At 39.1% G+C, this 12,940-nt stretch overlaps 1 protein-coding gene across 3 annotated transcripts; it reads left to right on the forward strand.

Annotated features, from left to right (window-relative positions):
• The first annotated feature begins 4,166 nt into the window (after positions 1–4,166).
• LOC133621882 (B-cell receptor CD22-like) lies at positions 4,167–12,196 on the forward strand. Of its 3 annotated transcripts, none has more exons than XM_072916089.1 (10): positions 4,167–4,247; positions 6,633–6,971; positions 7,305–7,538; positions 7,620–7,973; positions 9,887–10,141; positions 10,846–11,130; positions 11,195–11,500; positions 11,568–11,658; positions 11,870–11,927; positions 11,993–12,196. In XM_072916089.1, the coding sequence occupies exons 1-10, from the start codon at positions 4,202–4,204 to the stop codon at positions 12,068–12,070; spliced, it is 2,046 nt and encodes a 681-aa protein (XP_072772190.1). In that variant the 5' UTR covers positions 4,167–4,201; the 3' UTR covers positions 12,071–12,196. The 3 variants fall into 3 exon arrangements, with proteins under 3 accessions (XP_072772190.1, XP_072772191.1, XP_061840292.1); XM_072916090.1 differs by having other exon boundaries at positions 11,996–12,196; XM_061984308.1 differs by having other exon boundaries at positions 9,887–10,111.
• Positions 12,197–12,940: the final 744 nt, after the last annotated feature.

Genomic DNA, 12,940 nt, shown 5'->3' on the forward strand with positions numbered 1-12,940 from the left:
ACAAGGCAAATATGCCATCAATCCATCAAAATGTCCACTCTGTGTCTGGGTACAAACAGTGTTTGACTTACATACTTCAAGACAGACTCCTAAAGCAGATTTTAGGAAAAGGCTCTGCTTACCTTGTTTATGTTTGGCCAGTAGTGAGTCTGTCCAGAAGAAAGAAAGAGCTGTCCAATTCTCAGCATGTCGCCCGGACGAGCCCCCAAATTGTTGCGTTTAGGACGAGTTGTTCCCCCCAGGGAATTCAAGTCACAAGTCACTCCCAAGCTCTTTACGACACTTAAAGCTGAGTTGAAAAACCACCAGAGACAGAATAGGTATTTTGTAATATATTGGCAAAGCTTTGCAGATATACATTTGAGACCAGTCCAGCATAGAACATTCTATCGCGCCGCCAAAATGGTCTGTCTTCCCGACCCCAAAACCCTCTCTCCTCTCTCCTCTCTCTAGTCAAAACACATGCTAGTCAAAACACATTCCAAAGAATTCAAGGTTAACACACACAGTTTACTTGCAGAGAAACAGAAAGAGAATAAATGGAAAACACGAGCTGTTTTCAAATGTGACTATGAAAGAAAATAAGTAACACTAAAATTCGGATATATGTAAATATCTGCCTCCGACAGGGTGTATTAGTGCCCAAGACATAGGTACCTTACACATCTGTGAAGGCACCATTAATGCTGAAAGGCACATACAGGTTTTGGAGCAACATATGTTGTCATCCAAGCAACGTTACCATGGACGCCCCTGCTTATTTCAGCAAGACAATGCCAAGCCACGTGTTACAACAGCGTCGCTTCATAGTAAAAGAGTGCGGGTACTAGACTGGCCTGCCTGTAGTCCAGACCTGTCTCCCATTGAAAATGTGTGGCGCATTATGAAGCGTTTTGTACATAGAAAAATGTATCACAATAAATAAGGTTAAATGAGTAAATAGGAGTATAAGTGACAAAAGAAAAAAGAGAAGAAAAAAGGGTTCAAATGTTTTAAAATAGTAATTAAATTGATCAATACATAGAAAATTAAAATACATAACGGAATAATAATAATAGATAGTTGAATAGAAAAGAAAAATTACATAAATAAAGATAAATGATTAAATAAATGTAAAAAATAAATACATATTGATGAAGGAAAATGTGTTTTAAAAGTCTAAATGATAAATGAACACACAACATTGATCAATAATTAGAACACAAAAATTGAAATGTAAAAAGTTGACAAAATACAGAAATTAAAGAAAAACATTTTCAAAAAGTAAAATATAATAATAGATAGGATTAAATAAACTGGACAAATAAATGGAAAAATACATATTAAAATGTGTATTTTCTGTTTTATTAATTACAATATATAAAGATAAATGGTGAAATAAATACAATGGAGTGGGAAACCCTGACAGATTAAAGCAGTGATGAAGGAAAAAGAGAAGAAAAAAGTTTTAATAAATAAATAGATTGGAATAATTGCAATGTATCAGCAAATATAAAATAAATGACAGTGCATAAAGATGAACGATTAAATAAATAAAAATGAGTAAAGCCTGTGTGGTGACAAAGGAAAAAGAACAAAAAACAAATGGGAATAATTAAGATTGATCAATAAATAAAAAATCAATTCCAATGTATGAATATAAATATCTGAATAAAAAAGTGTGTGGTTCCTCCTTTGGCTATTTTTAAGACCCTTCTTAAAACCCATTTTTATTCACTGGCTTTTAACCCAGCATGAGACTTTAAACTGTTTTTAACTTTGAACTTTTTTAACTGTTTTTAACTTTTTTAAACTGCTTTTTATCCAACAAATTGTTCTTAGGGTAATTTGCATTTGCTTTTTCAATGTATATTTTTATTTCTGTTTTAAATGTTATTTTTTACTCTGTCCTTTGCCTCTGTTTCTTTGTGGTGTACAGCTCTTTGTTCTTCAACTGTGCTTGTTTTTAAAGGGCTTTATAAATAAAGTTGGTATGGTATGGTACGGTATAAAGGAAAAAGAAGATAGTTTTGAAGAATGAATTAGTGAATAATAATCACATAAATACAAATCTGTGAACTTGATGATTTAGATTAAGCAACAACTTCGATGATGTCATATATAGCTTGATGTAATAAAAGCAGTGAAAAGTTGTTTATTGCATCATTATGTTTTAGCATCTATGTAATAACATAGTAATAACATGCATATCTGCAAAAAAAATAAAACATTCTCGACTTATTGACGTGAGAAAATGTCTGTTTCATGCTCAGCTATCGTGCTAGTGCGCCCCCTGGTGGCTGTGGGCGGTACTGGGATGAAATCAGAGCGGTCCAGGAAGTGCTAGCATGTTCCGGCGCCGTGTTTTACGCGCGTGTTCGACTTCCTCGCGTGTGTTCATCCAACAGCAAAAGTCCAAAATTAAGGACTCGTGCTCGGTCACTGGACCAACTGGTCGCGCGGAAGAAGCGGGTTGTGACGTCATCGCTCCGAGAGCGAATAATAGAAAGGCGTTTAATTCGCCAAAATTCACCCATTTAGAGTTCGGAAATCGGTTAAAAAAATATATGGTCTTTTTTCTGCAACATCAAGGTATATATTGACGCTTACATAGGTCTGGTGATAATGTTCCCCTTTAACAACCTTTGTGAACCATTTCAGTCGGGGTGGACTACTCTTCTGAATAATCATATATTGTGTCTAACTGGGGCTGCTGAAATTACCCTTCTTCCTTCAGAAGCAGCCTCAGTGATGTAACCAGGGACCTCCCAAATAAATAGAGGAGCACATAGGACTGTACCTTAGAGCGTAGGTTGGAACTGTAACTAAGTGTACAGCCCAATACATCTCTCCTCAATGAGCAAAATTGATCCCTGTCTCTGCATGATTCCTTGCTTCTTGTCTGTTCAATAGATGTCATCAGTGTTTGAACCTGACCAAAATGTTGAAAGAGCCATATTGGACTACAAATACAAAAAAGTAATCTGACTGGAGCAGCAAAAATCAAAAGACTTATAAAAGTGTTATAATGATGGCCACACATGATGTAAGTGGCTAATTAGCTGTATTAGCCTACTATCAAAATGTGTCTCAGGCTGACGCAAACCTTCGTTGACAGAAATGTTGAAATGTAATATTTATTCTACACATTTTTACAACATTGGAAAACATTAGTAAAACTTCTGGAAATGAATGTCTTAGAATGACCAAAGGTATAGATGTGTGTGTCCAAGTTAAAGGAAACAACAGGCTGTCTTCTTCTAATGGATTTATTACAATCTTTACAAGCTGGGTAACGTTTGCTGTGGTCTGGAACAACATGGCCCACAAACAACTATCAGAAATGCAGCCAATATTACATACAGATAATGTATCATGAGACATGGAAAAATGAACTAAATACACAGAGGACATAAGTAAAGGAAATTAAATATACCTACAAACAACACATAATGATGCAATATGTACATACAGCTAGCCTACATAGCATGTTAGCATTGATTAGCTTACAGTCATGCAGTGACCAAATATGTCTGATTAGCACTCCAACAAGTCAATAACATCAACAAAGCTCATCTTTGTGCATTCACGCACAGCATAAAATGTTTGGTGGACAACGTGAGACGAAGTGGGAGTGGCATAAAACACGTCCTTCTGTGGCGGCTTCGGAGAAAGTTGTACATGTACACCAACTGTTGAGTCACAGTCCGCACAACGGTGAGTTCAAGGGCCGCTGAAAGTAGTAGGACCAAACGGCGCTCGGCAAATACTCTCATCAGTGAAGCATAAACACAAACATATCAAACAGTGGGCTTTCTAACAATCAGGAAGGTTTGTGTCGTGTTTGTGCTCCTACAGAAACCACATTACAACAAATAACATTTTTCACCCCATTTTTTTCCCATTTTCATACATTTTCCAAAAAGCTCCATGGAGCCACCAGGGCGCCGCTAAAGAGCCGCATGTGGCTCTAGAGCCGCAATTCTCTGACTCCCGCCTTAAAGCCTCAGGCATGTTTTTAAAAGTGTGTTGAAGTTCTTTGAGGAACCTGCAAAGAAAATATTAAAGAAAAGTGCATTTCATGAGGGGGTTTTAATCATGCATGTCAATTAGATAGAGAGGAAGAAAGCCACTTCTTCTTCTCTATTTCTTTGAACGTCATGACCGCTTCCTCCTTGCGACCTGTAGACGCACACATTTCTACTTGTTCACTTACTCCAATATGAGTCTGAAGACAGGCTTTGTGGTCCTCCTTCTCTGCGTGCCAGGTACTACACCTCTACTTTTTTATTTGGTTAAAGTCCTGAATGTGATTGATAAAATATTGCGTTCCTACATAGACTCTCTGCATGCATTTTTAAAAAAAATCAGTAATCTCAGCTAAATGTGCAATTTGCAGTGAAACATTCTTAATTAACATAATTCATGAAGTAAAAGGAACTATAAAGTGACAAACTTTCAAGCTAAATAATGTTGCGTCTGCTCTGAAGTGGACTTTTTCATGTGCAAGTTGAGAATTGTGCTTGCTCACTTCCTGAGATAGACAACATCTTCTCAGTCATTGCAATCAAGTGTTAAGCGGCCAACAGGCGTGGAGGAAAGAAGCAAATGTTCATATTAAGTATATATATATATATACATATATATGTATATATATATGCAGGCCTCAAATTTTAACTTTTTCTGGTCAAGGCAAGTGTTGCCTTAAAGAAGGGCTCATATTTTAGAGCACCAAGGCAAACATTTTCTTTCGAGGCACATATATATATATATATATTTATGTATATATATATGTATATATATATATATATATATATATATATATATATATATATATATATATATATATATGTATGTATGTATGTATGTATTATCAATATTATCGCGGTAATTTTAAATGTGCTCAACATTTTCAAAAGTTACCTATACTGAAATCCTTTAACCAAGTTTAATTTTTTTTTCTAACACGAACAACACATTCAAAATGTATATATGTACCTCAAGTAGAAAGTTTAATGTGCATCTGAAAGCAACACAAGCATTATAAACAAAGTAATATGGCAGAAACAAAATAATACTATAGATAAACACAAATAAATGTGATTTTTTTTTTGACATAACATGTAAATGCACTTTTGGTCCATATAGATAAAAATAGTGTTCATATATGAGGTCAAGTCTTACATATGGGACTGCACGATTCTGGGCAAAATAATAATTACGATTATTTTCATCAATATTCCAATCAGGATTATTCACTATGTTAGGTAAAACAGTGTTGGGGTGTGAACGCGACTCCATCATGCAATTTGGAATATCTCATAAAAATGCTCGAGGTTCTAGATCTATATAATTAAAAGACAAATATTTGTGTTTTTGTTCATAAATAGTATCAGCCTGTCAGATTTTTTATTACGTGATGCCTTTATCTGTATTTTTACATTTTCATAGAGAGAGGTATTTTTTACATGTACTAAGGGTTATTATTTTTGTAACAGCCCGATAAGCAGCATGGTTACAGTATTAATAAATATTTCTGAATGAAGTAGTCATCTGTATTGTCAGTTAGCACATGCCTAAAATATGACACAACTCTAAGGGCCTTTGGCTGAATTAGAACCTCTGAATATGTTTACACTCAAAAATCTGATTAGTCGACTAATCTTTAAAATAGAATTGATGACATGTCAATGGATGTTGTCATTCATCCAGGTCATTGTCATCTCAATCCATCACAACTGGACCGTTTGGTTTGTCTTAGAAGACGTTTCGCCTCTAATCAGTAGACTTCATCAGTTCATGCTCATAGACTTAGGCTGGTCAGATCTAGTCTTAAATCTAGTCTAGCGGATAGATCTCTCACATACAACACTGTCCTTTCAACCACCACCAAGATTCTGCAATTTAGCCTCCAACAAATAACAAACAACAGAAGGTGACTAGAATGCCAATTGTGCCATTTGTTTACAACTGAATTGAACGCTAACGCGTGGGATTCCGAATATTTTGGACTAGTAGTAGTCGATCCACAGCGGTCGTTCTGCCACACAACACCTGAATGCTAATGAGGGGAAATTACACTTCAATGACTGTCGTTGGCTTGGACAGTTAGGATTGCTCGATTGCATCAAAACAGTTGTTTTTCTCACTACAATAGGGAATAACCATCCTTGACCAGAAACACCCTCCTGGTTTTGAATTGTGAGTATTTGGGGTTTTGGCACCGGCTGCTAAACTAGATCTGACCAATCTAAGTCTATGACTAGATCTGACCAGTCTATGTCTAATACTAAATGTGACCAATCTAAGTCTAAGAATAGATGTGATGAATTTAAGTTTAAGACTAGATCAGACCAATCTAAATCTAAGACAAGTACAGAACAATCTAAGTCTAAGACTAAATCTCACCAATTTAAGTCTGACACTAGATCTGACCAGTCTAAGTCTAAGACTAGATCTGACTAAACAAAGTCTAAGACTAGATCCGACCAATCAAAGTCTATGATCATGAATTGATGAAGTCTACTTGGATGAGAGGTGGAACATCTAAGACAAACCAAACAGTCCTGTTGTGATCGATGGAATGCATGAAGTACTTGATGAAATACTTGATGAAGTATTTGATGAAGTACTTGTGATGTTGTGTGTTTCAGGGCTGCTCAGTGCTGAGTGGGGGGGGACCTACACTGAGAAGGAGATCTGTGCAATTAAAGGATCCACTGTGAAGCTTCAGTGCTCCTTTAAGTTCCCGCCCACAGAAGACGGGCATGTGATCAAGGTCAAGGAAAAATTTTGGTTCACCAAAGATCCAAATGAAGATCTGAGATTAGACCCTCAGTACTTTGGTGGTGTGCAGTCTGAGTGTCATGGCAACCTCTGCAGTCTGACCATCGCAGACGTGAGACGGAGTGACAAGTACACGTTCAGATTCTCAACTAACCATTCCAGAGGAGACTTCATCGTCACGCCTGGTGTCAAAGTGAACGTCACTGGTACTGCTTTCCATGAAACACATTTCCACCAAGCTCAGTCCAGTTTGAGGTCAGGAAGTCCAAGTGCTGATTGTCTGCTGTGAGTAGGCGGGGCCAGCCACAGTGACATCTTGTTTTTGGTCTTCTTCACATTCTGGAAATGACCATTTGCTGTCCTCCAATCAACACACTCACTTTTAGCTGCTCTACAACCGTACTTGGTACCCTGACAAGTTATTTTAGTACCCTTCACAACTTTTGAGAACAGAAACTGATCCAAACTGTACTGCCTTTGGTGGAAGTGGAGATTAAGACTTTTATTTTGGAATTATTTAAGTTCTCCTTTCATTCCAGATCTGAAAGTACAAGTGCCCGCAAGTCCCAGTTTTATTGGGAAAAGTTATTGGTTTAATCTTAAGTGTGTCAGCACCACTTGCAGTCCTTGGTCTCCTTCTTCATACGTCTGGTATAAGAATGGAGAGGAAATCCCAAATGCAAAGTCTCAAGAGTACAAAGCAGAGTATGACTACATAGACAGTTACTCCTGTGCTGTAAGAGGACACGAGCAAGATGTGTCTCCTCCAGTGTGTGAGTGGACTCTTCAGTCTTCTGCTGCACGTCACATGTAACTTTGTGCTGACTCAGCTCAATGCTTCTTCTGTCTTTCAGGTGTGTGGGACTGGTCATGTAACAAGGTGGTTTACTACCAGAGACACATCTGTGCCATCCAAGGATCATCAGTGGACTTTAGCTGTGAATACACGAGCTATGAAAGTATCCAGAAAAAATTGTGGTACCGTGCAGATTCTAGTCACTGGGGAAATCCCTCCATGACTGAAGATCTCCTGTCAGACTCTCAGTATGAAGATCGTTTTGAATTACCTTCAGTGCCTTCTGGAAAAAGCAGACTGAGAATAAAAGATGTGAGGCAGAGTGATTCTGCTGAGTACCGCTTCAAATTCACCACTGATGATGGTGTTGAATGGAGGAGTATTTTACCTGGAAGCACCTTGACAGTAGCAGGTATGAACACACCTGACCAAACATGCCCAATAATACAACTATATTACAAGGAATACTTTAGATTAGATAATGAAATATACTGTATATACAAACCCCGTTTCCATATGAGTTGGGAAATTGTGTTAGATGTAAATATAAACGGAATACAATGATTTGCAAATCATTTTCAACCCATATTTAAATGAATATGCTACAAAGACAACATATTTGATGTTCAAACTGATAAACATTTTTTTGTTGCAAACAATCATTAACTTTAGAATATGATGCCAGCAACACGTGACAAAGAAGTTGGGAAAGGTGGCAATAAATACTGATAAAGTTGAGGAATGCTCATCAAACACTTATTTGGAACATCCCACAGGTGAACAGGCAAATTGGGAACAGGTGGGTGCCATGATTGGGTATAAAAGTAGATTCCATGAAATGCTCAGTCATTCACAAACAAGGATGGGGCGAGGGTCACCACTTTGTCAACAAATGCGTGACCAAGTTGTTGAACAGTTTAAGAAAAACCTTTCTCAACCAGCTATTGCAAGGAATTTAGGGATTTCACCATCTACGGTCCGTAATATCATCAAAGGGTTCAGAGAATCTGGAGAAATCACTGCACGTAAGCAGCTAAGCCTGTGACCTTCGATCCCTCAGGCTGTACTGCATCAACAAGCGACATCAGTGTGTAAAGGATATCACCACATGGGCTCAGGAACACTTCAGAAAGCCACTGTCAGTAACTACAATTGGTCGCTACATCTGTAAGTGCAAGTTAAAACTCTTCTATGCAAGGCGAAAACCGTTTCTCAACAACACCCAGAAATGCCGTCGGCTTCGTTGGGTCTGAGCTCATCTAAGATGGACTGAAACAAAGTGGAAAAGTGTTCTCTGGTCTGACGAGTCCACATTTCAAATTGTTTTTGGAAACTGTGGACGTTGTGTCCTCCGGACCAAAGAGGAAAAGAACCATCCGGATTGTTATAGGCGCAAAGTTGAAAAGCCAGCATGTGTGATGGTATGGGGGTGTATTAGTGCCCAAGACATGGGTAACTTACACATCTGTGAAGGCACCATTAATGCTGAAAGGTACATACAGGTTTTGGAGCAACATATGTTGCCATCCAAGCAACGTTACCATGGACGCCCCTGCTTATTTCAGCAAGACAATGCCAAGCCATGTGTTACATCAACGTGGCTTCTTAGTAAAAGAGTGCGGGTACTAGACTGGCCTGCCTGTAGTCCAGACCTGTCTCCCATTGAAAATGTGTGGCGCATTATGAAGCCTAAAATAGCACAACGGAGACCCCCGGACTGTTGAACAACTTAAGCTGTACATCAAGCAAGAATGGGAAAGAATTCCACCTGAGAAGCTTCAAAAATGTGTCTCCTCAGTTCCCAAACGTTTACTGAGTGTTGTTAAAAGGAAAGGCCATGTAACACAGTGGTGAACATGCCCTTTCCCAACTACTTTGGCACGTGTTGCAGCCATGAAATTCTAAGTTAATGATTATTTGCAAAAAAAAAAAAAAGTTTATGAGTTTGAACATCAAATATGTTGTCTTTGTAGTGCATTCAACTGAATATGGCTTGAAAAGGATTTGCGAATCATTGTATTCTGTTTATATTTACATCTAACACAATTTCCCAACTCATATGGAAACGGGGTTTGTACTATGTACAATACTGTTTATTACATTATGTTTGAATTTTCTGCCGAGTCACTAATCTTTTCTAGTATTTTAACGCGGGTCATGTGTAATTTTATTTAGAAATAAGTCAGCAGCCAATCAAAAGCAAGCTGTGGGCTGCAAACTGGACTTTGGACAGCAGATGAAGCAGTCATGTGTGTATGTTGTGTGACTTGTATCTAAAATGAATATTAATATGACATGTTTTATGTTTGCTCCTCTGGCCTCCAGCTGTGCAGGTGCAGGTGATGTCAGTCAGAGTTGAAGATTCTCACCTTGTTGCACAAATGTTGTGTCACACAAGCTGCCTTCCAGAAGCTCCTTTGTCTTTTGTGTGGCATCACAATGGAGCGTATATAAAGTATGGAACCAAAGTAGAAGTCACCTTGTCACCTGGAGACTACATCACCTGTGCTGCACAACAACATCAACATATCAGCATCTCTCCTCACCTGTGTGAGTGCTTCTTTCTTCTGGAAAAACATGGTGCGCTACAAAGCATTTCAGTAGGAAAACAACACAAATCTTTCTCGTGTCTATTCCAACTACAAAGTAGTAAACAACACAAAGCAATTTAAATCACCTCCCAGCTGATGAACACGTTTAGCCAGCTAGCAGAAGCAGCAACAAGTCAACACATTAGTTTTTATTCCTGCTTACGTCGCACTTGTTGCTAGGTAGACTTCAAAGGGCACTTTGACGGACAGGCAGAGGCGGCAGAAAAAACAGCATTTCAAATATTATGAGACTTGAACCTTTCATTGGATCACTACTCTGTATTGACTATAAAATACTTCTTGTAAATAGATGTTTATACATTACTAAACATTCTTTGCATATTTGCATCATCTGTTAATCTATATAAATGTATGAATAAAAAAAAGGTTTTATTTCTATGAATAGATACTAATTAAATGAGCAGTTTTTTGTGTGAAGTATGTAGATATTATACATACATCATGCGTGTATGTTGGGACTTTGGGGTCCCCCTGTGGTCTGGCATTAGTGCAAAGTGAGGCAGTGAGCCACCAGATCCAGCAGATGGCGCTGCATGTGTACTGTGATGCACTGTCAAGTGTAATGTGCACTGGCGCCTTGGTGGAGGTCTGCTGCTGCTTTACTGACTCATGTTCTTGTCTGTGCTGAAAAGAAGAACATGTTTGTTTAAAACTTCTATGTTCTTCCTCCAGATGTTCTGAAAAGACCCTCAGTGTCTCTGAGTCATACTGGTGACATATTGGAGGGTCGTCCACTGACACTGACCTGCTACATCGACAACTTCGACTACTCCTCAGCAACAGTTGATTACTGCTGGTACAAGAAGAAGAATGTGTCTTCAAAAGTTAAAGTCCTCAGTAAAGATCGACAGCTGGTCTTCAAGTCCATCAAGTCTTCAGACTCAGCAGAGTATTGGTGTACTGTGGAGAACCAGCTGGGGAAGAACACATCAGAACCCGTCTTCATTGATGTCCAATGTGAGTACATCTGTGTCTTCAAGACGTGTGGTGACACTGATGAGGACAATGTCCTGTTCCTCAGATCCTCCCAGGCCGTCCTCTTTGTCTGTCCAGAAGGGACAGTTCGGGACTCTGACCTGCAGCAGCGATGCTAACCTGGACGCCAGCTACACCTGGTACAAGGAGAACATGTCGTCTCCTCTGGCATCAGGTCAGACGCTGACCATCAAAGACATCAGTCCAGGTCAGACGCTGACCATCAAAGACATCAGTCCAGGTCAGACCCTGACCATCAGGAACATCACAGAGCAGGGTGGCCATGATTACTACTGTGAGGCCAACAACAGCAGGGGGCGCCACATCATTGGTGTGCACGTGAGCGTGAATGGTAAGACCCCTCATGTCCAAAACACATCTGTGTCTCCTGAAGACATCTACTGTATGTCCATGTGTAGGAATGTCCTGTAGAACGATAAACATCATCAGGCTGTTCTGTTCTGCTGTTGTGTTCGTGGGCATCCTGATCATCCTGACTCTGCACTTCAGGTAAAAAGTAGGACTGTCAAAATGAACGCATTAATGCAGATGAATCCATCATCATTATTATGATTGAACATTGTAAGACAATTAACCCACAAGCAGAAATGTTATTTTGTAAAAACGGATCATTGTTTTCGTGAACATGAACATGATGCTAAAGGTGTTCACTCGTACTTCCCGACAAGCTCAGCAGGTTGTATTTCTTTCCCGATCGCAGGACGGCGACGTCTCCCTCGTCCACCGCGGATCCAAATGAGCTCGTCCAGCCTCCAGAGGTGAGATCTTGTTGGTTCTGGTGTCCTGAATCCAGTCTCACTGTCATCACGTGTCCTCTTGTCAGCAGCTGGACCATGGCGACTATGAGAACATTCATGCCGCAGTGCTGCGACACCAACGCCAGAAAAAGGACGTGCTGTGACCGATATCTTGAGCATGAACAACAAAGATGTTTTAAAGCATTTATTTTTTACTTCTTAAATATAAAACCCAAAAACAGTGAAGATGTCACGTTGTGTAAATGGTAAATAAAAACAGAATACAATGACTTGCTAATCCTTTTCAACTTATATTCAATAGACTGCAAAGACGAGATACTTAACGTTCGAACTAGAAAACATTTGTTATTATTTTGCAAATATTAGCTCATTTGGAATTTGATGCCTGCAACATGTTTCAAAAAAGCTGGTATAAGTGGCAAAAAAAACTGAGAAAGTTGAGGAATGCTCATCAAAGTCTTTTTTGGAACATCCCACAGGTGAACAGGCTAATTGGGAACAGGTGGGTGCCATGATTGGGTATAAAAGCAGCTCCCATGAAATGCTCAGTCATTCACAAACAAGGACGGGGCGAGGGTCACCACTTTGTCAACAAACGCCTGAACAAATTGTTTAAGAACAACATTTCTCAACCAGCAATTGCAAGGAATTTAGGGATTTCACCATCCACGCTCCGTAATATCATCAAAAGATTCAGAGAATCTGGAGAAATCACTGCACGTGAGCGATGATATTACGGACCTTCGATCACTCAGGCGGTACTGCATCAAAAAGCGACATCAGTGTGTAAAGGATATCACCACATGGGCTCAGGAACACTTCAGGAAACCACTGTCAGTAACTACAGTTGGTTGCTACATCTGTGAGTGCAAGTTAAAGCTCTACTATGCAAAGCGAAAGCCATTTATCAACAACACCCAGAAACGCTGCCGGCTTTGCTGGGCCCGAGCTCATCCAAGATGGACTTTCAAATAGTTTTTGGACACTGTCGATGTTGTGTCCTCCGGAACAAA

Source organism: Nerophis lumbriciformis, linkage group LG25, assembly GCF_033978685.3.
Source record: "Nerophis lumbriciformis linkage group LG25, RoL_Nlum_v2.1, whole genome shotgun sequence".
Taxonomy (NCBI): Eukaryota; Metazoa; Chordata; class Actinopteri; order Syngnathiformes; family Syngnathidae; genus Nerophis; species Nerophis lumbriciformis.

What these genes read in the sequence shown, in the direction of transcription:
- LOC133621882 (XM_072916089.1), top strand. Translation starts at nt 4,202, where the DNA reads ATGAGTCTGAAGACAGGCTTTGTGGTCCTCCTTCTCTGCGTGCCAG. An exon ending in TGTCAAAGTGAACGTCACTG is followed by an intron (nt 6,972 to 7,304) that starts GTACTGCTTTCC and finishes CTTTCATTCCAG; the next exon opens with ATCTGAAAGTACAAGTGCCC. An exon ending in AGCTCGTCCAGCCTCCAGAG is followed by an intron (nt 11,928 to 11,992) that starts GTGAGATCTTGT and finishes TCCTCTTGTCAG; the next exon opens with CAGCTGGACCATGGCGACTA.